The 24,371-nt window shown below is 43.8% G+C and overlaps 1 protein-coding gene across 1 annotated transcript in view; it reads left to right on the top strand.

Annotated features, from left to right (window-relative positions):
* yjefn3 (YjeF N-terminal domain containing 3) overlaps positions 1–24,371 on the top strand; it is a gene marked incomplete at both ends in the record, with an annotated part of 110,469 nt that overhangs the window by 59,321 nt on the left and 26,777 nt on the right. The window contains one exon of the mRNA XM_080730709.1: positions 18,306–18,414. Coding sequence (XP_080586835.1) covers positions 18,306–18,414 — 109 coding nt within the window. The remainder of the gene's footprint in view (positions 1–18,305; positions 18,415–24,371) is intronic.

Below are 24,371 nucleotides of genomic sequence, written 5' to 3'. Positions count from 1 at the left end.
CACACACACACATACACACACACACACACACACACATGTGTGTATATACAGTATATGTACGGTATATAGTATACTGTAGCACACACCACGATAGTACAGTAGGCCTACATACAATACAGCCAGTCTGCTTGTCTCTGTGTCACATGATGGTCATGATGCTTGGGTCAATTGACAAGTGCGCGCTCTTCCAAATTTAACTACAGTAGATATAAACAAAGATATAAATGTTCTTCATACTAGCAGACAACACCACCCCCTCACATTAATTCCCAGTTTCCTGTTTGCTTGGAGGTTGTCTGTGCTTTGTAGACAGAAATATTGTTTTTATAAAAAGCTTTCTCTGATGCATAAATCTGTCTTTTGGCTGGAAGCTTTTTGGGATACTTGAGTTTTGTTTATCTGTTCCGTTAGAACTCGTGTTTGCAGCAACTTCACTCCTGCCAACTGACCCTTTTTAAGAATGGTTTGTAAAAAATTGCAACTCATACAGTACAAGATCTTATGATCTTGCTGTCACGCACGTGCACACGCACGCACGCACGCATGCACACACACACGCAAACATCCATCTAACTCTTCTTCTCTGTCCAGCTCCTGCTTTAGGGGCTGCAGCCCTGGGCACCAAGCTCTGGGGGGCACCAAATGCCTGGCCAAAAATTCAACACTGTAATATTGCAAGTAACAGCACCGATATATTGTTGTCAGCCTGCTGAAGTATCGCTAAAACGGTGCAGTAAGCCCCTGAAACCCACTTTTTTAGCTCTCTATTGCTCTTCCTTTCCCTCCCTGGCTTCAACTATAGGCTATTCCATTGGTTGTCTCTGCCCAGCCGGAGGTTGCAACACTTCCTGTAGTTACACTAGAGCTTAAACTGATGAGGACAGAACAAAAGCGCAAAATTGACAGACTCACACACCCATACTCACACAGGCGCACGCCCGCACGGCACGCACGGCACGCACACACACACACACACACACACACACACACACACACACACACACACACACACACACACACACACACACACACACACACACACACACACACACACACACACACACACACCAGTGATAGGCTTTTGGCCATTCATTTGTAACGCTAATAGGGCATTATTTAAAGGGCATGCACATTAACGTATCACTCCATGACGGCTAGCCCAGGAAGCTCCACTGCGATGATGAGTGCTGAAAGCACTACTTAATACACTCATAAGACTTTAGCAGATGAGAGACCCCCACGCCTTCTCCTTCCTAAGTGGTGCTTAGCTGGAATATTCTATTACATCAGCAAGACGCCTAAACTTATGGCCGGAGCCTCTTAGCTGGAAAAAGGATGGGCAGCCATAAATGTGATTATCTTTGTGCTAATGGTGAAGGTTGGGTTTATGACATGATGAGTTGGATGCCCTGCCCTTTGTTTTGTTATTCTTGTTATTCTGTAGCTCTGCTCAAGTTTGAATGTAGGCCTATTCCTCAAGATTTGAAAGGTTTGTCAAGATAATGTACAAAGCGATATATAAATGCGCCATTTACCCACTGTAGGTGCCAGACCATGAAGAGCTCTCTAAAGCAATTATACATTTGACTGGCCCGGAACGGGCACTTTAACAGGCTCTAATGTAGCCTGGCAACGCATTGTGGGTTCGAGTCCTGTCCCTGATGATCTTTGCTGCATGTCTCTCCCCATCTCTCTCTCTCCCTGTTTCCTGTCCATCTCCACTATACACTATAATAATAATATCTTTAATATCTTTAAAAAATATAAATAAAGTAACTTTGACTGGCAGCTAAAACGAGTTCTGTGTTCAGACCTCCTTGTACCAGTGATGAATTTAGCTGGCAACATCGGGGGGCGATGCATCAGGGAGCTTTGGCTGAGACAGGCGTTAAAGGGCATTACAGTAATCTGAACGAAAGGAGACAAGGGCATTAACAACTGTATTGAGAGCTTTGGGTGGATAAAAACAATCTTCACAGCAGGGGTCTTCAACGTTTTCAGGCCAAGGATCCTCTGAGAGAGAGATGAAGCAGGGAGGGACGCCCCATAACCTGTTCATAGATCCCATCCATGTACTGTAGTTTCATTGTTTGACAGCACGATCATCAGTTTATTTTAACTTAAAGTAAAAGTAAAGGAAAGTAAAGTAAAGTAAAAGTACAAATTGTTTGAAAATAGCAGATCTACAAGCTCACAACGCATCGCGATTTTCAAAAAGCCATGGTATAAAATAGGGCTAAAGTGGGTTATGTATGTTTTATAATAATATAATTTATATCTGAAAAGTAACTAATGACTAAAGTTTTCAAATAAATGTTGTGGAGTAAAAGTACAATATTTGGATCTGAGATGTAATGGAGTAGAAGTGAAAGTATTGGAAATTGGAAATACTGATGTAAAGTATGAATACCACAAAATTGTACTTAAGTACATTAAGTAAACTAGCCCTTACCCGTTCAAAGATATGAGCTCTGAAATGATGTGCAGTGTGTGGGTTATGGGGTGTGCACTGTGCACACAGTATATGAGGGATGGAAAGTAACTTTAACTGGTGCTTACATGATAATATGTAGGAGCATCAATGTAAGAAATACCCGTTTCGTTTAATGGCTACAGAGATACTGTGTACCGATCTGCATGATTTTTGGACAACATCTATAACGGGGCCAGACAACCCCCCCACCCGCGTGTGCGCACACACACACACACACACACACACACACACACACACACACACACACACACACACACACACACACACACACACACACACACACACACACGCACACAGCTGGTTAAACATGTTGCCTCATGCTAGATGCAGAATAGATAAGCCTCATGCTAGATGCAGAATAGATAGTAGATACACCATTAAAATGCTAATATACAGCATATGATTTGTGAAAGTGACAAACGGGCTTCACAGTTATCTCAGGTGTGTTCATATGCTTATGGTGATGCGATTTCAGATCAATTGCTCCAGCCATTGAGGAGAAACGCTGTGACAGACACTCAGACACTCAGACAGACAGACAGACAGACACTCACTCAGACATTCCGAAAATTATATGTTAGATGTACTAATAGTTACTTTCCACCACTGCATTCGAGTGCACCACCCTATGCAGTGCTCGCTGGTCCCTGACGTGATGGGACTAGGTGTTCAAACGGCCAAACTGCATGTGTGAAAGAGCATAACCAATAGATTTGAGAGCTAAAAAACAGGATGAGCCATCTCCCATGTGTTCACCCTGCGCGCGCTCTCTCTCTCTCTCTCTCTCTCTCTCTCTCTCTCTCTCTCTCTCTCTCTCTCTCTCTCTCTCTCTCTCTGCGTGGGTTGTGAGCCTCCATCAGAGCACAGGTGGAAGTAGAATAGATGGAGGTGTCGAGTGGAGGCAGATATAATTATGGACGAGCGCAACAATAATATAGAAATGTCACAAACATGCAAAGAATTCAAAATGAACACTCATTAACGTATGTACAGATCCGGACAGCATTATTTAATACATAAATAATCAGTGACACTGCCATGTTATTTTCCGTGGTGGAAAAAATATCAATACTGCAATGTAGAAGTAGGCCTACTCTGTTACAAGTAAAAGTCAGGAATTCTAAATGTACTTGAGTAAAAGTATGAAAGTGTTGGCATTAAAATGTACTTAAAGCACCAAAGATAAAAGTACAAAATGCTTGAAAATAGCAGATCTACAAGCTCAAAACGTATTGTGAGCGCTTGCACACAGTTCTGATCTATTGATAAAGAAAAAAAACAAAAAAAACATGTTTTTTTTTTCCTTTTACTTTCTCCGATTAATTCATCGATTCGGATTTGTCATTTGCATACAAGTGGCATTAGGCATTGTAATGAAAGCCTGCTTATAACAAGGCGTTAATAAAGTGACCACCATGTACGGAGCTCTCTCCCTTTGATCTCTGTTCTGCCCTGCAAGATTTAACGAGCATAATTCTTTCCCCTGAAAACGACAATAATAATGACTGTACAATACCGTACAGTACCCCCCCCCCCCCCCCCCCCTTGACAGAGGCTAAAATCACCTATGCCGGCGGCCCCTGACCTCACACCAACCTAATGTCCTAATGGAATAATGGCATGTCGAAATTATGAGGGTTCGCTCATAATTTCCGACATCCCATTATTCCGGCCATTAGGTTAGAGTGAGGTCAGGGATGGGGTTAGTTATAATGGGGCCAGTTGGACCAAAGGGCTGTCGGAATAATGACATCATGGCAACCCCCACTAGCTCACTGGTTCTCAATGTTTGGTCCAGGGACCAACAAGGGGTCCAAATGGACTGCTATGGGTCTGTAACTCTTTTTTTTCTTCTTCTACATTTAGACTAGTGAATAACAAATGTCTCCCTGTTGTGCCAATTAATTTCTTTTTCGCCATCTGTGTTGCCACAACTAGCTCACCTGCCATTTTTTTCTTTTCTTTTAAATTTAGAGTTGTCATTGTTAATTGTTCCTCCTCACTTTAGTTGTGCCAATACATTTCTCCCCACACATTTCTGTGTTGCCACTAGACTAGTGTTCTATACCCTACTGGCTCCCCCACCATGAAAGAGCCCCCACTGGGAGGAAGTAGTAGCGCCTCCAGCCTACTCCTGTCGCTCAACATCCCCTGCTGATAGGCTCAGCCCCAGCCAGCCCATAGGAGGACGTGCAGTGAAAAATATCACCCTCCCTCCCCCGAACATGGGCCAATTCCGTTCTTATATACCTGTCGTTTCATTTCGTTATATACCAGACCGGTGCCCGTTGTAATACCCGTTGTATCCGTCTGTCTAGCTGGCACTCTTTTATGCCCATATATGGTGTTCTGTGTCCAGGCCAGTCTGTGATGTCATCTCCAAATTTGGGCACTGTAGTGATGTCAGTCAGTGATGTCAGTTGGGCATTGTTACCATGGTGGCGACACTGTTTAATATCAGTGATGTCAGCATGACAGACGGTCAGCCGGTGAACAATTTGGTAAATTAATAGTTTTTAGTAGCATAATTCCTTCCTCTTCTTTCATGTATCATCGTCCATATAGAAGCTCGCAGCGCGGCGCAAATCTGTGAGCTTGTAGATCTGCTATTTCTGAATAGCCAAACGTACAAATGGATAAAGTTGTTAAATGATTGTGATGCTATATTAACTACTTTTGATAGGGACACCCTCAAGGACCCCCTCAAAGACCCCCTTGAGAACCGATGTTGTAGATGCTCGGCCAAGCCGGATGCACCGTAGCGGATTCGAACCCCTGGGCGCCGTGGTGGGCGTCCAAGTCAAAAGGTTCAGAATCACTGAATACTAGTTGCTTAGTCGCAGCTAATAAATATCGAAATGGAATTCAGAGGAAACAGCGAGGGAAATGAGAGGCAATGAAATGCAAAAGATGAAAGGTAAAAGTTATTTTGTACTACATTACATACTTAATGTTTGTAGTTGAGCGTCATTGGCCTGGCTATTACTGTCCTGTAACTGAACCCACACAGGAAATAAATGTCATATACAGTATTTCAAGATTTACAAAACGCATCCAAAAATGATATACTGTGGACACATAGTGATTGTCTCCACACTGTAGTGACAAATAGATTTTCAAATAGATTTTTTTATTTTCATCATGTGAAAAGCCATGTTTTCATCAATAGCCTGGTTCTACAAAATTGTCCTTGAGCAAAACATTGAACTCCTGTCTGCTTAGTCACTGCAAGTTGCTTCTCATAAGACTAAATAGTCATACACTTTATTTTTATTGCATCCTTCAAAATAGATTTAGAAAGTACTGTAAATTAAATAATACAAACAAAAGTGGTTTAAACGATGATACCGATCTTGCCATGACCACAAAAGTTAGCATAAATTATGTAAAATTGGATTGAAAATGTTCCCTCAAGGGAGGGAAAGTTTAGCGCAAATTGGTTGTGTGCGGACAGAGGATGCTATTCATGAACTGAATGATTGTATTCACAGCACCAACTGGAATGTTTTAAAATATTCTTGTACTTACAGTAGATAAATTGACTTCCACTGTAGGCCCGGCGGCACGGGCGGCAGGGCCCCCTCATGCTTACCACCTTGCCCCTCTGCATCTGTGAAACCGGTTTTACCGGTTTTGCTGAGTTGCAAATACTCTAAAACAAAGGCAACTTGCTTGAGGGGGTCATTACATGAGGTCGATTTTTTTGTAGACGATAGTTTTTACTATTGATTCGGCCATTTTGACACACGCGGTTTCATGACCCTAACCGATACTTTTCCGAATTCGGCTCTGAAAGTGCATTTCTGCGGTTTCGCATCAGTTTCGCAACGGTGTAATATCGGAATTCGGCCGTGAGGGAGAGTGCGATGATGTCATAGCACCCCCTCCTCTGCTCCCCTTCCCCTGCTGCATATAAGTGTCAGTCTGTCAGACTAACCGAAAATGTATTATTATTATTTGTGTTGTTGTAGGCCTAATTAAAACCCAGAAAATAGCCCAGTGATCTATTAGCACAAACCTCATTTGAAAAATGTCAGGAGTAGTCTATATGAAAGCCTTTTAAAAATGTCTAATTACGCACAAGTCGTCGCACCTGGGCTGGTACCCTAGCTGGCCTGTCGGAGTTGCAACAGCTCTCCTCTCCGCAAAGTTAAATTAAACCATTAGGCTATGGTATTCCATTCTAAGCAAAGCTATGATTAATGACTATTTTGCGTCCCCCTTTTTCAACTTCTCACCAAAAAATACTGGATTAATTCTTCATGCACCGCGCCACATCACAGACGCAGCGGACTTCAGGTAATGAGTGAGTTATTGTAATATGCTGAGTCTTGCTGACAGACAGACAGACAGACAGACAGACAGACAGACAGACAGACAGACAGAATAAACATAACTGTCCAGTCAGTCAGAGACCATCACAAAAACTTCCTCCATATCCTCGCTCCCTCTCCTCCAGTCAAAGAAATCATGTCGCTTTTTCTCTCCAGTGCGTCTAGCCTCCTCTTAAGGCACGCATGTTGCTTCCAAACTAGGCAATTTACTTAAAGCCATAACGGAAGGCTATGATTGTGACTTCCAGTGAAATAACAGACTGCCAGTGGCGTATGGCGTCAGTTCATTAATTTATTCCGTTAGTTTATTTTGCAACGGCGACGGCACATCATCCTCCATTGCGCCGCATCCCAGTGCAGTGCGTCAGTTCAGTAAGAGCTAAGGTATGGCAACATGACTGTTGCCAATACTTAGCAACAGGCATGATGAATTTATTTTAAGAAGTACATTTTATTATTTTCCCTTGTAATCAAGGTATGGTAGACTACCATACCCATATGTGCCTCTGTAGGCTAGCCTACTCCGTTAGTTGCCTCGCATGGTGCGTTATACTTCTGTGTTGCAGCTAGAAGACAGAACTCACTTAATATAGCCCATCCCCGTAGATAATGTCCAGAAATATGCTCCATAGGCTATAAATGTTCCGACCTTCATCTTCCAGGTGACTTTTGTTGGTGTTTCACTTCACCTCGCTAAAAACCTCCTTTTGCGGGACTCATTGAATATGCGAACAGATGATAATAATATGGATTTGGGAGCATAGCCTAATTACAAAGCATGTCTCATTAAAAACAATATAGGCCTATATTTTATAGTTGAAGGGTAAATACACAGTATAGGCCTATGTAGGCTGGGAACATGACACATTTTGCTTGAATTCATGCGTTGTCAACTTGTAGTATAAACACAGAAAAACGAACCAACAACAAGGTGTAAACGCGACGTTTTTTGGGTAATAAATCCAAAACGAGACCGGCAGCGTTTCCAATCGTCCTGGTATAAAGACCCCCTGAAACACACATTTGCTTATGGTCGCAACCTTCACTTAAGCTCACGGCAGGCTAAGCCATTGAGTCCTGCCGCCAGGCCTGGACTATTAACCTTCTGTGAGAAAACTACAAGGAAGACAATTACATTCAACCCAAATAATTAACCCTGCTCAATATTTCTTTCAAGAATAGTCTCTTTAAAATATTATTTTTCATATCTCCCAAGAACAAAGAATGAATTCAAAGAAATAAGACACGAGAATGTCATAGTCATTATTGTATTGAGAGATATCAGGCATAAGGTACAGTACAGGAAGTTAGGTTTCTCTCTCTCGTTATTACAGAATGGACAAAGCTTTCTTAAAGCTCAAAGTGTTCTTATCAATAATAGATGACAAGATGTTCACAATAATATGACAATAACAAGATGACCATAGTGACCAAGGTGAGGTCACAGATGTTTTTCCAATCTTCACACATGAATCCACATCGGGGCAACGGTTCATATCTTCATATCCAGAGAGTTGTTGTTGATGTCATATTTCAGTAATCTCAATAATCCCATATCACTGTTGCTTTGGTCGAACACAAGATGGAGGGAGAGGCAGAGACTGGCAGACTGCAGTTCTTAGATAGTATAACTTTGACATTAAATAAACCGTTGACATGAAAAGTGTAGGTCAGAGGTCATATATGAAACTCATACAATACAGAGCTCAAGTTGACCCTGCAGTCTCAATCAGAAAAAGCTAGCTCGCCACGAGGATGAGATTCACCAACAAAGAGATGTTCAAACGTTGGTGGAAAGGTAAATAAAGCAGGCCAAAATACAGCTTTAGGGCACGGTCACACCACACTTTTATTCCACCTATGAGGGTGGAATCTGCCAATGCATTTCAATGGGAATGGGGCCTTTTTTGCAGAAATTCCCATTGAAAAGCATTGACAGAATCCGCCCTCATAGGTAGCATTACACCCTAAGGGTACGGTCACACCTTTGAGTCTGCTAATGATTTTCAAACGGATCGGTTTGTTGCCATTTGCAGATTTCTGCAAAAAAATAATAAATACAAATCTGTTCCTATATTGTTCCCCGCCCTCATATAGGCAGAATTAAAGTTTGGTGTGACTGGCAATTCTGCTTGGAGGGGAATTCAGGACAAGTAAAATGAGGTAATTGAAATGTAATAAGTGTTAGTCCGTCCTCGCACAGGAGTTGCACCTTTTACTGGAGATTTGATTGCCATGCTTTTAGCACTACTCAAATTTACTTCAGAATCAGGTCAAATTCTGATGAAATGGATGTCTGGAGAACTGTTGAACAGACATGGTGACTGCTTAAAGATGGTGCTTTGTTCTTGCGTGGCATTTTCACATCTATTTTCCAGCTCCCTCGGCCTCGATCACGTAGGCCTATTGAAATTCCCATGGTTTGTAGAGAACTGTAATGGTGTTGAATGATCATTGCCCCATATGGCACTTGCCACTTACCTCATGAGTTATGAAAGGGTTTTCAATGGAGAGGAGTATGGTTCAAGGTTTCTTTAATTGCGACCGTAGGTCGCATTTACTACCAAAACCTCCACCGGCTGTCTGTGAGTGAGTGAGTGAGTGAGTCAGTGAGTCAGTGAGTCCGTCACACTTTTGCCCTGCTCATATCTCCACAACCGTTGCCCCCATCCATGCCAAATTTTGCACACACACTCCTTGACTGCCAAACTACAACCTCCAAGGACCCCCGGAGCCCCAGGGACCCCCAGGTCCCTGGGGGACCCCCAGATGTAAAAAATGACCAAATGTGCAAAAATGACCAAATGACCACCCCAACGGGGCTGCTCGCGGGGAATTCCCGGGGACCACCGACTCCTGGTGCTCCAGAACGGATGCAAAAGTGGTGGCGCCCCCAGTGGAGGACCCCCTGCCACTGCAGCGCACATAAAATGCCGCAATTTTCACTTGGTTAAGGATACCTATTGTACTCCTTAACATTGTGTTTGTGTGCATTCGCTGGGGATGAACAGCCATGTAGACTTGCATGTAACAGCGCGCAAGTAAACATTAAAAGAGAAAAAGACAGTGTGTGTAGCGTGCGAGACACGGATGAAGGACTAATGAGGGGTGTATACCGTGTTATCTTCCTCCCCTGTTAAGAAAGGAATTTGACTAATTAATGACCACCTTCCAGCACTTCAAACGATTGGAGCAATTCCACCAAATAACATCACGTGACCACACTATTGGAGACATTTTGGCTCTTGGTGTCTTAGCAGAGATGAGACGTGACGATTAGATGAAACAGTGGATTAAGTGAGTGGGGTGATAAAAATAACATCTATTCTGGGCTCTTGCACTGGTTCTTGTAGCAGAGTTCTTCGTGACACTCTTCAATTATCACACAGCAACTGTATTACTCCCTGTGACACTCCACTGAGCACAATGTTAGACATGGTATATTAGCTGTCACTCTGGACCCCATATGCTTTATTAGTGCGCCTCGCATGTGTGCGTGTTCATGTCAGTCATGCAGATTTTAAACAAACATTAATTAGGTGAGAGTGTCGTATTTGTGCTGAAGTATTGCTTATGTGTGTTTTTGTGTTTATTGTTTGTGTCTATTTGTGTTTGTGTAGTCAACGCTCTCACAGTTACGTTGTCGTGTGTATTGTTTTTGTTTCATTTGTAAAGTCTGTACCCTCACAGCACCTATACCTTATTCTTTGTAGCCCTTTCGGTATTTATAGCCTATTAAACGATGATATTTATAGCCCATGCAGAAATAATGAGCATAGATAAAAAATAAAAATGTCTTCGTGATACAGGTACAGGTATATTAGTGCATGGGCTATGTGTAGTGTAGAGAGAGAGAGAGAGAGAGAAAGAGAAAGAGAGAGAGAGCGATCCCTGCACTGTCTACATCGAGTTTCACCCCTTTCAATTGTACATATTTTATTTTGATGGATTTGTCTGTAAGGAAGCTGAAAAAGAATACGTTTTACTCTTATGTACCTGTACAAAAGACGTAACAATAAAGTACAACCTTGAACCTTGAACCTTGAACCTTATATTGATTGCTTTGGAAATGTAAACGTCTGTTTTCTCATGCCAATAAAGTCCTTTGAATTGAAGAGAGAGAGAGAGAGAGAGAAAGAGAGAGATGCAGAAGGAGACGTAGAGACAGAATTATGACGTGGCGAGCTGAGTAAACAGACTCATTAAGGGCGATATGATCACAGCTGAGCAGGGCTCCAGAGGAGGTTACACACATGTGGCCCATCCATCACAGCTTGGGGCAATTAAGTCATCCTCCAGGGAGGGACCGCAGGGACCGTGCAGCTTGTTACTGTCTCATCACAGCATGACTGCTGCAACAACACACAGCCATGCTCCTGAGTGCCCTTACAGCGGAACTCTCTCTCTCACACACACCCACGCAATTCAATTTAATTCAATTCAATTCAAAGGAGCTTTATTGGCATGAGGAAACGTGCTACGTTTACATTGCCAAAGCAAGTGTCATCAAAATATATTAAAAACAGTTAAAATGGGGAACGTATTATACAGTTGGAGGGGATACAGCATTGTGTAAACAGTGCTATGTGCTATATATGTCACATTGTGTTGTTATATACATGTTGTACTGTAAATACAGGGTACAAAGCTTTTTATACAACAGGTAGTCGGGCTCTCAGTGGAAAACAGGCTCTCCAACCGTGCCTATATTGAGCACTACTGCACTGTCTCATCAAATAAAGAAATCAGCTGCGTTTGTCACGAAAAAGAGTAAGCGCGCCTCTCTCCCCACGCTATAATAGGCGGCTAGGCTATAGCGGTTTTCATGTGAAGTTCAGGGACATATAGTCCCACACCTGAGGGACAACCAAAATGGCTTCAGAAAGGGAAGGACCACCGTAGGCCAGATCCTGGCCTTAAGGAGAATCATTGAGGAGGTGAAGAAGAACAACTTGACAGCAGTGCTATGTTTCATTGACTTCAAAAAGGCATTTGATTCAATAGACAGAGGCATAATGCTGAAAATCCTCAAGGCTTACGGAGTCCCCCCGAATCTACTTCGGGCCATAGAGGCCATGTACAAGGGCACAAGAGCCAAGGTCGTAACCCCAGATGGCATCAGCGAGGAGTTCAAAATCCTAGCAGGGGTGCAGCAGGGATACAGTCTTGCCCCCTTCCTCTTTATCATAGCTCCGGACTACACGCTCAGGAAAGCCATCAACGGGCGGGAGCAGGAGCTTGGCTTCACAATTACACCAAGGAAGTCTAGTAGAAACTCTGCTGTAGCCCTGGCAGACCTAGACTACGCAGATGACATCTGCCTGGTGTCTGACCGAGTGGAGCAGGTGCAGGAACTCCTGAACAGAGTGGAGGTGGAATGTGCTAAGGCCTCAGACTGAATGCAAAGAAGACTGAGGTAATCACCTATAACATCCACATGGACCATCCGCCGATTACAACATCAGATGGCAACGCTCTGCGAGAGGTCAATGACTTCAAATACTTGGGTTCCTGGATGAACTCCACAGAACAGGACCTTAAGGTCAGGAAGGCACTAGCGTGGAGAGCCCTGAACGGCATGTCAAGAGTGTGGTGCTCAAATCTCCCCCGACACATAAAGCTGAGCCTATTCCACGCCACTGTGGAGTCTGTCCTCCCTCCTGTATGGCTGCGAAAGCTGGACCCTGACACCCACCCTGCAGAAGTCCCTGGATGGGTGCTACACCAGAATGCTACGAGCTGTTCTGAATGTGGACCAGAACATCCACATTACCAACAAGGACCTGTACAGGCAACTGCCGAGGCTCAGCAAGAAGGTAGCAGCTAGGAGGATGAAGCTGGCCGGCCACTGCCACAGACATCGGGAGCTCCCGGCCAGCAGGCTGATCCTGTGGGAACCAACGCGCGGGCATCGATCGCGAGGACGTTCCGCGTTAACGTATGTGGACGTCCTGAAGAAGGATGCGGGAGCTGAAAGCGATTGGAGACTCCGATGGAAGCTCGTCTGAGGACGACCGAGAGATATAGTCGCTAAATGAGGCAAATTACAAATTCCTATCGAATATCTTAATTACAATGAAAGGAAGTTGACGTGTTTTTTTTAAGGGCAACGGTTGTATAATCGCAATATTACACTCGAGGGTCTGCCTTATCGCGGTTATTTGTCCCTTCAGCCCTGCCTACGGAACTCGCCTTCGGCTCGTTCCTGCTGCAAGGCTGTCGGGACAAATAACCGCGATAATGCACACCCTCTCGTGTAATATTGCTTAATTGAAACAAATTGCAGCAATCTTTTGCAGTCGCTTTGGAACAAATAGCAGCACACGCACAGTCACACACACACACACACACACACACACACACACACACACACGCGCACACACACAGGCAGGCATGCACGCACACACGCACGCACACACTAATGCAAATATAGGCTATAGCTTATATAGCTTCTTCCATACTAACTACAGTATACTGGATTCCCCCCTCTGAGCAGCAGGAGCTACACAGTATTGAGTGTGGGAACATTCCAAAGGTTGCTGTGGATCTGACCTGCACTAAGAGCAGAAATGTGTCTATTCAAAGATTGGACCTGCAGGGTTTCCAAAGCTCTCCAGGGCATTGGAGGAATTCCATAACCTTTGGGGGATTAAACGCTTGTTACTGTTGGAAAGGCTTGGCTTCCTCCTAGCTATAAACATCAAAGGTGCTTGGAAATAGATAGTTGTATATTGTTACTGTAAGTCTTCATTCTGACACGGTGTATGGCTGTATGCCCTGTGCTGCTCCCTCGTGTTAATATAACGCCTTGAGATGGGAAAACCCTACCTTTCAGTGGGTAAAGAAAGGAATTACTTGTGATATACATTATTTATCTACACTAGTATACCATGTGGAATCTCTGTGTATCTGTTCCCCGCATATTGAACCATCTGACTGATCTGTCCCTGAGGACCTGAGAGGGTGCGGTGACCCGGTGTGAAGTCTGCAGGATCAGCGGTTCTCCAGGAGATATCTATAAAATCCATAAAAGGGACACAGACTAGTCTCCCCCTGAGGAAAGGCTTTCAAGTAGGAACTGCTTGGTAGAAGATGCTGGCGGTATGGGGCGGAGGTGGTGGGGGCATGGAGTCGTGTGTGGGGGGCTATGGGGGGGGGGGGCTTTCAGTTATAGTAATTCCCTTCTAAACATGCAAAATATCCGCGCGTAATTGTGTATAACCCTGTGTTCTGGGCCCCTGATTCAGCCTGGGAAAAAGAGTTGGAGAGGCCCTCATTGCACGCTACTGGGATCACTTCACTTTTCGGGTTTGTAACCGGTCTGGAGCGGAAACCACAAAACGTCACGTTGTAGTACTCAAAGGACTACAATTTGCCGGAAAGATCAAACTGGATTCAGTTTTAACCCAAAATATTCCCCTGCGCTCAAGGACACACTTTTAGGGCCTACCTAATAAACTCCTTGATGCTGAGTAGTTTTGCTTTTGAAAGATTCGTTTGGTATATGCATCTTTTAGTCCAACTTTTAGCGACTGGCAAGACTACATTAGGCCACTTGAGCATTTTAATAGGTATTGGGGAAACAAACAGAGGGAACCAAATCAAAGCGACGCCGCTTCTTCTAGTGGTTTCCGCGCTCTAGGCGGAAACCAAACTGCCTGTTGTGAACGAACACCAGGCTTTTTCTCAGAAAGCCTGGTAGGCGAGGTTAGCACGCTATAGAGAGAGATCTCTCTCCATAGCGGTGCTACTACTCAAAGATTTGCCATTTCAGATCATGACAAGTGACAAGCCAGTGGGCCAATTGCATGAGTTATATTTCGTCGTTGTCGGGTGGAAACCTTGTATGTCCAAAACTGTTTGTTTTGTATTTCTCATTTTAAAAATGATTTAAACTGTGCGAGGCGTTGTGTGCTTGTAGATCTGCTGTTTTCACTACTTTTGTGCGACGGCCTTGTATGATGAAGCAGGGCTTTACTTTGGGAAAAGAATTACAAATTTGAGCCCGACAGTGACGATTTACTTTGTTGGCCGCCCAGCCCCCAAAATGGAACGAAGGCCGACATTTTATTTAATCTTTTTTCTTAATGGCCGGCCTGGACCGGCCGGGAATTAATCGGCCGTTCGGGAGTTGTCCCGCTTTTCCCAATGGCTAGCACGTCCCTGATAACTGCCTTTTGCGTATTTAGGGAAGCGTCCAGAACTATCTGTAAATGGAGCTTTCCGACCAGCAAAGAACCAGGTTCGGGTTCTTTCTCCCGCCTATGGGATGAACCCGAGGTGAGCTAGAGAACCGAGATGGTTCCGAACCGTAAAAGTTGGTTCGGAACGGGAACCACAAAATCCTTGGTTCCTCTGGTTCAATCTGGTGGAAACGCAAGCCGGTTCACGGCCGGTTCGCAAGAACGAACAAAGGTTCCAAGAAAGTTGAACGGCAATGGTTCTTGAACCAAGGTTCTTTTGGTGGAAAAGGCCCAACATGTGTTCCCAGCGGTCATCATTCCCAGCGGGTATGGCATCAAATTGTCCCTCTCCATTGAAATACACGCAAAACAAACAAACCACAGTGTAATCAATGCCACCTCTACAGATTAACTGAGCCGTCAGCTTCAGGGCTGTGACAGCAGAACAGAGCAGAGAGCAAACCCTATGGACTAAGGTGAACTTTCCAAAGATCATCTTGTCACAGTAAGTCAGGAAAGCTCCCCGAGGGGAGCTGGGGACGACAGCTGCTGCTTCTTCACTGGCGCAGGTAAATGCCAGCAGCTGCAATCAGGCTGTGCTGTCTGTTTGACACACACGCACGCACGCACGCACGCACGCACGCACGCACACACACACACACACACACACACACACACACACACACACACACACACACACACACACACACACACACACACACACACACACACACACACACACACACACACAATCTTTGAGGTACAGCCTGTATTAAGAGACGCTCAAAACAATGAAAGCAAATACACATACATACTGTACACAAGAATAGATAAATGATAGAGGCAAATGTCACACATTCTGCTGAGGGAGATAATGGCTATCTTGATCACACACATTCATACACCGATTTTCTTTGCAGAATCCTGAAAGGCAGTAATGCGAAAAGACATCAATAGACTGATGCATATTAAACATACTATTTCACAGTTGTGTTCCAAAATTATATTTACAAAAAAATATACATATATTTTGGCCCCAGGAATATTCTTTACTGTAAAGTTTTGGAAACATTTTGGTGAGTCAATTATTAATATTTTGTATTTGTAATATGACCTATTTCTTGTCAGTACACACACGCATGCATGCATGCACACATGCGCGCACACAACGCACGCACGCACGCACGCACACACGCACACACACGCACACACACACTATCCTGCGGTGTACAACAACATTGAGACCATCCTATACGGGCTGCATACAAATTAGAAATATCTATTATTGAACAGCTATGTTCATTGGTAGCCTGCCCTGCGGTGGAATTAACCTTTTGACTCAAAATAATATGTTTCCTCATACTGTACTTCCCTTAGGGTGCCCGGAGTACAGCAATGCGCTTCCATGACAATTATCTTCCAGTATTGCATTGGTACAAGCTATACTGTACCATTAATTTCCCATAGGATTTTGTAAATTGAATTCAAGAAAAGCTGTAGTCAGTGGTGTAAAAAGTACTTACATTCTTTACTTAAGTAAAAGTATCAATACTGCAATGTAGATGACGATGTACTCAACATTTACTTGAGTAAAAGTACAAAAGTATTGGTATCAAAATGTACTAAAAGTACCAAAAGTAAAAGTAGTCATTGTGCAGAATGTCCCATTTCAAGTTATGAAATATATACAAATCTTTTGAAAATAGCCGATCTACAAGCTCACAAAGTGTTGCATTGCGACGCATTGTGAGCTTGTAGATCGGCTATTTTCAAATGGCCAAAATGTATATATGGCTGAATCAAAATCTACAAAGTAACAAGTAACTATAAAGTTTTGAAATAAATGTAGTGGAGTAAAAGTACAATATTTGGATCCGAGGTGTAGTGGAGTAGAAGTAAAAGTATTGGAAACTGGAATTACTCAAGTAAAGTACAAATAACTCAAAAGTGTACTTATAGTAGCCTACTTAAGTAAATGTACTTAGTTACTGTACACCATTGGCTGTAGTTCTTATCGCCTCCATTAGGTGTCTCTGGTGCACTAGGAGTGTGCAGTACAGTATGTATACTGGAGCCCATCTGAGCCCATCTTACAGTATTTAGAGTTCATAAGCTGAGTAAATAGGCCATTGTTCTGTGGCTGTGAGTCAGTGGATATAGTTTTAAGAGATTGTTAAAAACACACTTGTTTCGTCAGTAGTTTGTTTTATGAAGTGTTATTCTGTTATTCATTTTATTTTTTACCTGACCCACTTGTGCATGTCATTGTTATTTTCATTGCTCCTATGTACCTTGTTTTTAACTTGATTGTGTCTACTTTTGTCCATTGATTGTACAGCACTTTGTAACCATGTTTTGAAAGGTGCTTTATAAATACAATGTAGGCTATTACTATCCTGTGCCTGCCAGGCACCCTAAAACCCTTTGTCACATGCACGCACGCAGTCTCGCAGTGCCACGCACGCCTATTCTAAAAACGGCAACAGCCACAAATACAGCACTAGTCGCACTGTCATCACACAAACAATGAACAGGACTGAAAGTGCAAAACCTGAAGCTGTGCATTTAGAAAGAACGTGTGGGGACATTATGATACAAAGCCTGTGTGTGAGTCACACATTTTACACAGACATATATACCGTGACTCAGTCACACTTACAGTCCAACTGTAAAGGCTATTTTGGTTTCATGGCTACATTCTGCAGAAGCTGGTGCATTAAAGCAAGACCTGGACCTTGACATCGGGGCAGCACGTAAATACCCGCCGGGAACATGCAACCGCTTTGATCATCTCCAGACAAAAACACCAGACATAATATATATAAATAAATATCCTATGCATTCACGAGCAGACCAACTGTGTGTAACACTCTCCTAAATACCTGTTTATGACTTTATGGGCCACCATGTGGTTCATCCTTCAGTACAGTACTACAGCATACAGCAGCTATAACTATTATTTCAGTGTCACTTGTCTGATATTATGGATAGATTTTCCACAACTCTGTAATGATATACAGTACGGTGCTGAGATAATTCCAAAGCGACAAAAGCCATCTGGGAATTGTAGGATTTGATTCATGTTCGTCAGTGCTATAAATCCATTCGTTCATCTATCTAGACCAGGCATTGTGATGTTAGCAGGATGAAGGGAAGAGCAACAAAGAACATCCTAATAATAAAGCCACTGCTGCTGCTGCTGCTGAATATGTGACTTACAGTATATCACAGGAAAACACCTGTGTTACTACAGTAACTACATCTGGTCTTGTTTGTCTTGTTTGTCTCCCTCAGCAAGGTGGAGGTGGCAGCCATAGAGACAGAGCTACTGAGAGACTACAGGTTCGGGCAGCAGCAGCTGATAGAGATATGGGGACATGCCTGTGCCATCGCCATCACTAAGGTCTGTATAACTCCTTTAGTACAGTATCCATCACCTGTCTACTGTACAATATAACCACCTATATATGTACATGCATTATGTATAGCATCCATAATTCATGTACCCTTTTCTCCACAAATCCCCTCCATTGCTGTAGGGTGTCATATAGGTTTCATATTTCTATCCAGCCTTACTTCAAACACACCTGGGTGAAGATCCTGATAAGAGTGCTGTAAATATAGAGTAAGAGAGACAAAGAGGGGCGCCCGCTGGCCTACTGGTCTTGCATACCACATAGGCACTGCATGCCTGACGGCGTCGCCGGTTTGATTCCCGATCCGGACGATCATTGCCACATGTCAGTCCCCATCTCTCCCCCCATTTCCTGTCAGTCTACTGTCCTATCAACCAGTAAGACTCCCTAATCGGGAGATAAGCGACCGTAGGTCTCGCTAGAAGAGGGCCATGTGCAGAAATGAGGGGTGGGGTCTCCGCGTTGCCTTGGCGGACGAATAGGTACCGGCCCCGGCTCTCCCGGACGCTCCTAGGCCGAGTTAGGGCATTTTATGTGAGCTGCAGTGGAGGGGGTCCTCCACTGGGGGCGCCACCACTTTTGCATCCGTTCTGGAGTAGCAGGAGTGGGTGGTCCCCGGGAATTCCCCGTGAGCAGCCCCGTGGGGGTGGTCATTTGGTCATTTTTGCACATTTGGTATTTTTTTTACACCTGGGGGTCCCCCAGGGACCTGGGGGTCCCTGGAACTCCGGGGGTCCTTGGAGGTTGTAGTTTGGCAGGTAAGGAGTGTGTGTGCAAAATCTGGCATGGATCGGGGCAACGGTTGTGGAGATATGAGCAGGGCAAAAGTGTGACGTCTGACGTGTGATGGACGGACTGACTGACTGACTGACGCACGGACACCTGGTGGAGCTTTCTGTAGTAAGTGCGACCTACGGTCGCAATAAAGGCATAAAAAGCCCCAAAACGAAAAAAAGAAAGAGAGCAGAGGGCTAGGACATAAATAAAATAAATAATGACTTTTTAATGTCATGGCTCTTTGAGCGATTAGGCTGATGGCACTGCTGAGCAGAGATCACTGTTTACTGGAATGAGAGCCATGTCTGTCTTTCTTGATAAGGACAGTTTGTCTCCTCTGCTCTGTGCCTCCCCCCCCCCCCCCCTGTGGCGCTTTTGTTCAATTTAGCTGTTTTGTACTGCGCATTACACCAAATTAGATTTCTTGAAAATGTCATGTGGTGGCCTATTACAATGGTTCTCAACCTTTTCAGGCCGCGCCCAAAATAATCATATATTAACTGGGGACCCCCCACCCTGACAAGAGTTGATGCATTACATTTTGTATAACTTGGTTCTATTGTGAAAATAGCTGATCTTGCGAGGCGTTGTGAGCATGTAGATCAGCTATATATATACCCTCTATACACTTAAACTTTATGTTGGTTTGTTTACTGTTGAGTGAGAAAACAATGTTGCACATTAAGTTAAAACCCACAGGTTGAGAACCACTGTCCTATTACAGCACAACAGGTCAGACAATCACTACTGCTTCTAGATCTCCACTCTCAGCGCCATTACCGTTAACATCACCGGATAGTCAGACGAGGAGGTAAATGTTATAATTTCATTTTACATCGATTTTTCCAAACGTCTGAGCTAAATCTCCAGGCAGCGCACCTGAGGACGTTCAGCTACAGTATGGTGTGGTTGTGGTTGTGTTCTGGAGTGTGTCAAGGCCTCAGAGAGTGTCTGTCAGTGGTGGGCTGTTGAGAACACATGTGTTCCCCCTTCCACCAGAAGCGCTCTGTTGGTTTATTGCCACACCGGCTTCCTCAGTGGGCCCGCAGTAGACTGTGGTGAAAGTTAGTCCCAGCTACCAGACACATGAGCTCTCTGTTCCTCTCTGTCGGATGCATGATGGAAGCGACGGAGAGATGGATGGGGCGGGGTAGGGAGAGACAGAGAGGAACAGAGAGGCAGGCACACAGATGGAGAGAGAGAGAGAGAGAGAGGAAGATGGAGACAGAGACACAGACAAGATAAAGACTCAGACAGAGACGCATAGCAGTGCGGAGGGTGAGGATGAGGGTGGGACAGAATGAAAAAGAAACCCAGACCGAATCATTCTTGAGAAGTTGAAGAAAGCTCCGTCGGGAAAAGCGAGAAGGACAGACAGACAGACAGACAGACAGACAGACAGACAGACAGACAGACAGACAGACAGACAGAATGGACAGAGTCACAGAGACAAAGAAGAAAGAAACACTGAGAAAGTAAAGCCATGCATGTAATACAAAAAAATACAAAAGAATGATGTTGGCTCCAGACAGATTGAGAGACTGCGTGTGCATGCATGTGTGGTGTGTGTGCGTGCGTGCGTGCGTGCGTGCGTGCGTGTGTGCGTGTGTGTGTGTGTGTGTTTGTGTGTGTGTGTGTGTGTGTGAGTGTGTGTGTGCGTGCGTGTGTGTGTGCGTGTCTGTGTGCGCGTGTGCGTTGTGTGTTCATCATCCTCCAAGCATAATATGGTTAGCCCCACCACCAGATCCACTTCCCCTCCATTATCAACAGCCACCACTGGCTATTATCCCAACCAAGTAGACCCACACACATACCCGAGGCATGGTGTTACTAGACAAACATGAGCCACCACCCGGTGGCCACAGAGCAGGATGCTACCGGTTACCAACATGACATCATAGGTTACCGGTTACCGACATGACATCATTGTTATTTGAGGAAAGTTGCGGCAGGAGTTCTGCAGACAGTGTGATTTCACTTCTTCAAGTTCTGGTCCACTGTTGGTCTGCCAAATGCACCGCACAATACATGCATGTACGCGCACGCACATACGCGCACACACACGCACGCACACACACACACACACACACACACACACACACACACACACACACACACACACACACACACACACACACACACACACACACACACACACACACACACACACGCAATGACACACATCTCTGGTTGCCAGATAGATTATAGGTTTGCTCTTCTCAGTAAATAATCCTTCCATGGCTTGAAAACCATGTCGGAGCAGGAGTAGCCAGATCCACACCAGCTCCAGATTGTGTGTGTGTGTGTGTGTGTGTGTGTGTGTGTGTGTGTGTGTGTGTGTGTGTGTGTGTGTTTGTGTGTGTGTGTGTGTGTGTGTGTGTGTGTGTGTGTGTGTGTGTGTGTGTGTGTGTGTGTGTGTGTGTGTGTGTGTGTGTGTTTTTTTTGCATGTAAAAGTAAATTTTCTTGCTGTCACATAATCAACTGTTGTGTCAAAGCAAATTGACGCAGGGACAACATTTTATATCATACATGTTGGTGAACTACCAACTTATAAATCCATGTGATAGATGCTAGCTGAAGATTACCCTGAATTGATAAAAGATACCACTTTTCCCAAAATGTGGCTGTGGGGTAAAGTAAGACAATTGCTTCGGGGTAAAGTGAGACACTATCTCACATTATCCCAACATGATAGACATGGAGATAGCTGTAAAAACCTGATTAAAGGGTGTACCAAACCTTTCTCTGTTGATTCCTATGTAATTTTCCCTGTAGAACCCATTTCTGATATATGCTTTTATGTGTCGTGCATAATTAATGAGATATTTAGCATATTGGACTAAATTTGCTAATTATCTCATTAGTTATGCACAATACAACAATATACTTTGCAGAAATGCATTCTACAGGAGAAATTACATAAGGATCAACTGAGGAAAGTTTGGTAAACCCTTCTATCAACTTTTATAGGGTTTTTAGTTTTTCTTTCTGCCCATGTGTCACATTATTTGACACATGGGTGGAAATGACAGGACAAACCCTATTAAAAGGCTTTCTGCTATGTAAATTTTTGTGTTGTGCATATTTAACTTGGTTAACTGGGTTTTTGTGTTTTAATGGTAGTTTTAAAGTGAAAAAAGTGAGTGGATCACTTTACCGTTGATTCTCTGGTCTGTCTCGGTTTACCCCGGTCCTGGGGTAAACTGCGACACAAGACCACTTTTTTTTAAAACAATCATATTTTCTCTGCCTTTTGTCTTGAATATGTTCTGATAACTTCCATTGTTAGGAAACATCCCAAATTACTGGTAAATGTGTACATTTTTACTGATATATCTTTTAGTTCGCCTATAGGGGAGAAAATGTAAAAAGTGTCTCAGTTTACCCCGCTCTCCCCCTATCGATCTCGCTATGAAACACCAGTAGCAGGCATGTTATGTTGTGTTTGATTACTAGTTCGTAGTGCTCCTATTCTGACTGTTTCTTTGGTTAGCAAGTAGCACTAGCAAGCAACAGGCTAGCCACTAGCCGTCACACATAACAACCATGATAACAACACTATGTCATGTGTTGGTCGGTGAACCAATCGCTGAAGACTGCCTCTTTTTGGCAACGCCCATCCCTGCAATCGCCCTGGGGGGAAGCGAGTTCAGACTGAATAATGAAGTGAAACGAAATGTCAATTCAGGTTGAGTGTCAGGCTAGGTTTCTTCATGAAATTACTGAAAAAAAGAAATCATTGAATTTTGTTTTTAATTCATGACAAAAACTTATTTTGGGAATGTTTTTTGAAAATATTTTTGAATAATATTAATTTAAAAACAATATGTATAGGAAACAAAAATTACCCACAAAAATGTGTCGGCGACCCACAAATGGGTCCCGACCCACTGTTTGGGAAACAGTAGGATGGGATACTTGAGGGGTGTACAGTACAGTATGTGCTTATTAGGCATTGAATGTTTTTGTTTGTGTGCGTGAGTGTGCGTGCGTGCGTGTGTGTACGTACGTGCGTACGTGCGTGCGTGCCTGTGTATGTGCATGTGTGCGCCACACACGTGTAATATTTGCTTAGGCTCATGTCTGTATTTCGAGCTGATTGGAGTTGAGACCACATGTCAAATTAGCATATGTGTCAAGAAGGCTGTACCTCTGAGATTATTCCAATCACCAACTCTGTGTGTGTGCGCGCGCGCGCGTGCGCGTGCGTGTGCGTGTGTGTGTGTGTGTGTGTGTGTGTGTGTGTGTGTGTGTGTGTGTGTGTGTGTGTGAGAGTGAAATTCTAGCACAGTGCTCCCTCCCAACCCTATACATAATTGAGGCCCCACTCAACTTTGGTCTGGCATGTCCCCCAACCTGGAGGTTAAGGATGGAGTTCATACAGTCCATCCACTGATGGGATTCAGACTGACAAAGAAAAACACTGAATGAAAGTTGAAAGGAAAACATTCCGGTGGTCCAATAATAAACACGTGTGAGTTAATATTACCAACATTAGCATAGTTGTTGTCATCCTCTTACCCAACATATTTTTTATGTATCCTTCGAAATGTAATCCCCTTCAGTGAAATATCCAGCAAATAGAGATCCATATTTATTTAAATATTATTCATAATGTCTATATTCATCAGTAGAGGAGTACAACACAAACCAAAACGATCTCCTCTGTCTATATTATAGACATATTCTCCGTGTGAACTCATGGAAATGGACCCGTTAAGGTCTTTGCACACTGCTGCGTTTTTTTCTGCCGAATATCGGAGCAAATTTTGGAGCACATCAATAAAAATATCGACCTCGTGTTATGTCAATCATGTTTGCACACTGCCGCCTGTTTCGTATTTATTTTCGGACCAGGGTTGACTTTTTCAGATTTTTGCAACTGTCGCCACTGGGTCCCTTGCGCTCTCTCTCTCTCCTCTTTCTCTCCTTGGCCTGAAACACGTTTTTTGAGGATTTCCAAAACGCAAAAAAAAGCAGTGTGCAACCAGCTTGAGGGTCCACTCACAAACACCAGCTGAGCCCTTCCACATCTGCTGTCTGCAAAATAATCTTCCTAGAACTATTTCCCACATGGGACATCTTAACAGAACCAATCAACCAACATATTTTTACAATATTTTGATGCTCCTCTTGCCAAATGGAACCCCTATTGGCATGTGCATG

The sequence above is a fragment of the Nannobrachium achirus genome (genome assembly GCF_963921795.1).
Source record: "Nannobrachium achirus genome assembly, chromosome: 1".
Classification (NCBI taxonomy): domain Eukaryota; kingdom Metazoa; phylum Chordata; class Actinopteri; order Myctophiformes; family Myctophidae; genus Nannobrachium; species Nannobrachium achirus.
Note: the sequence above shows the minus strand (reverse complement) of the source record. Positions and strands in the feature narration are given on the sequence as shown.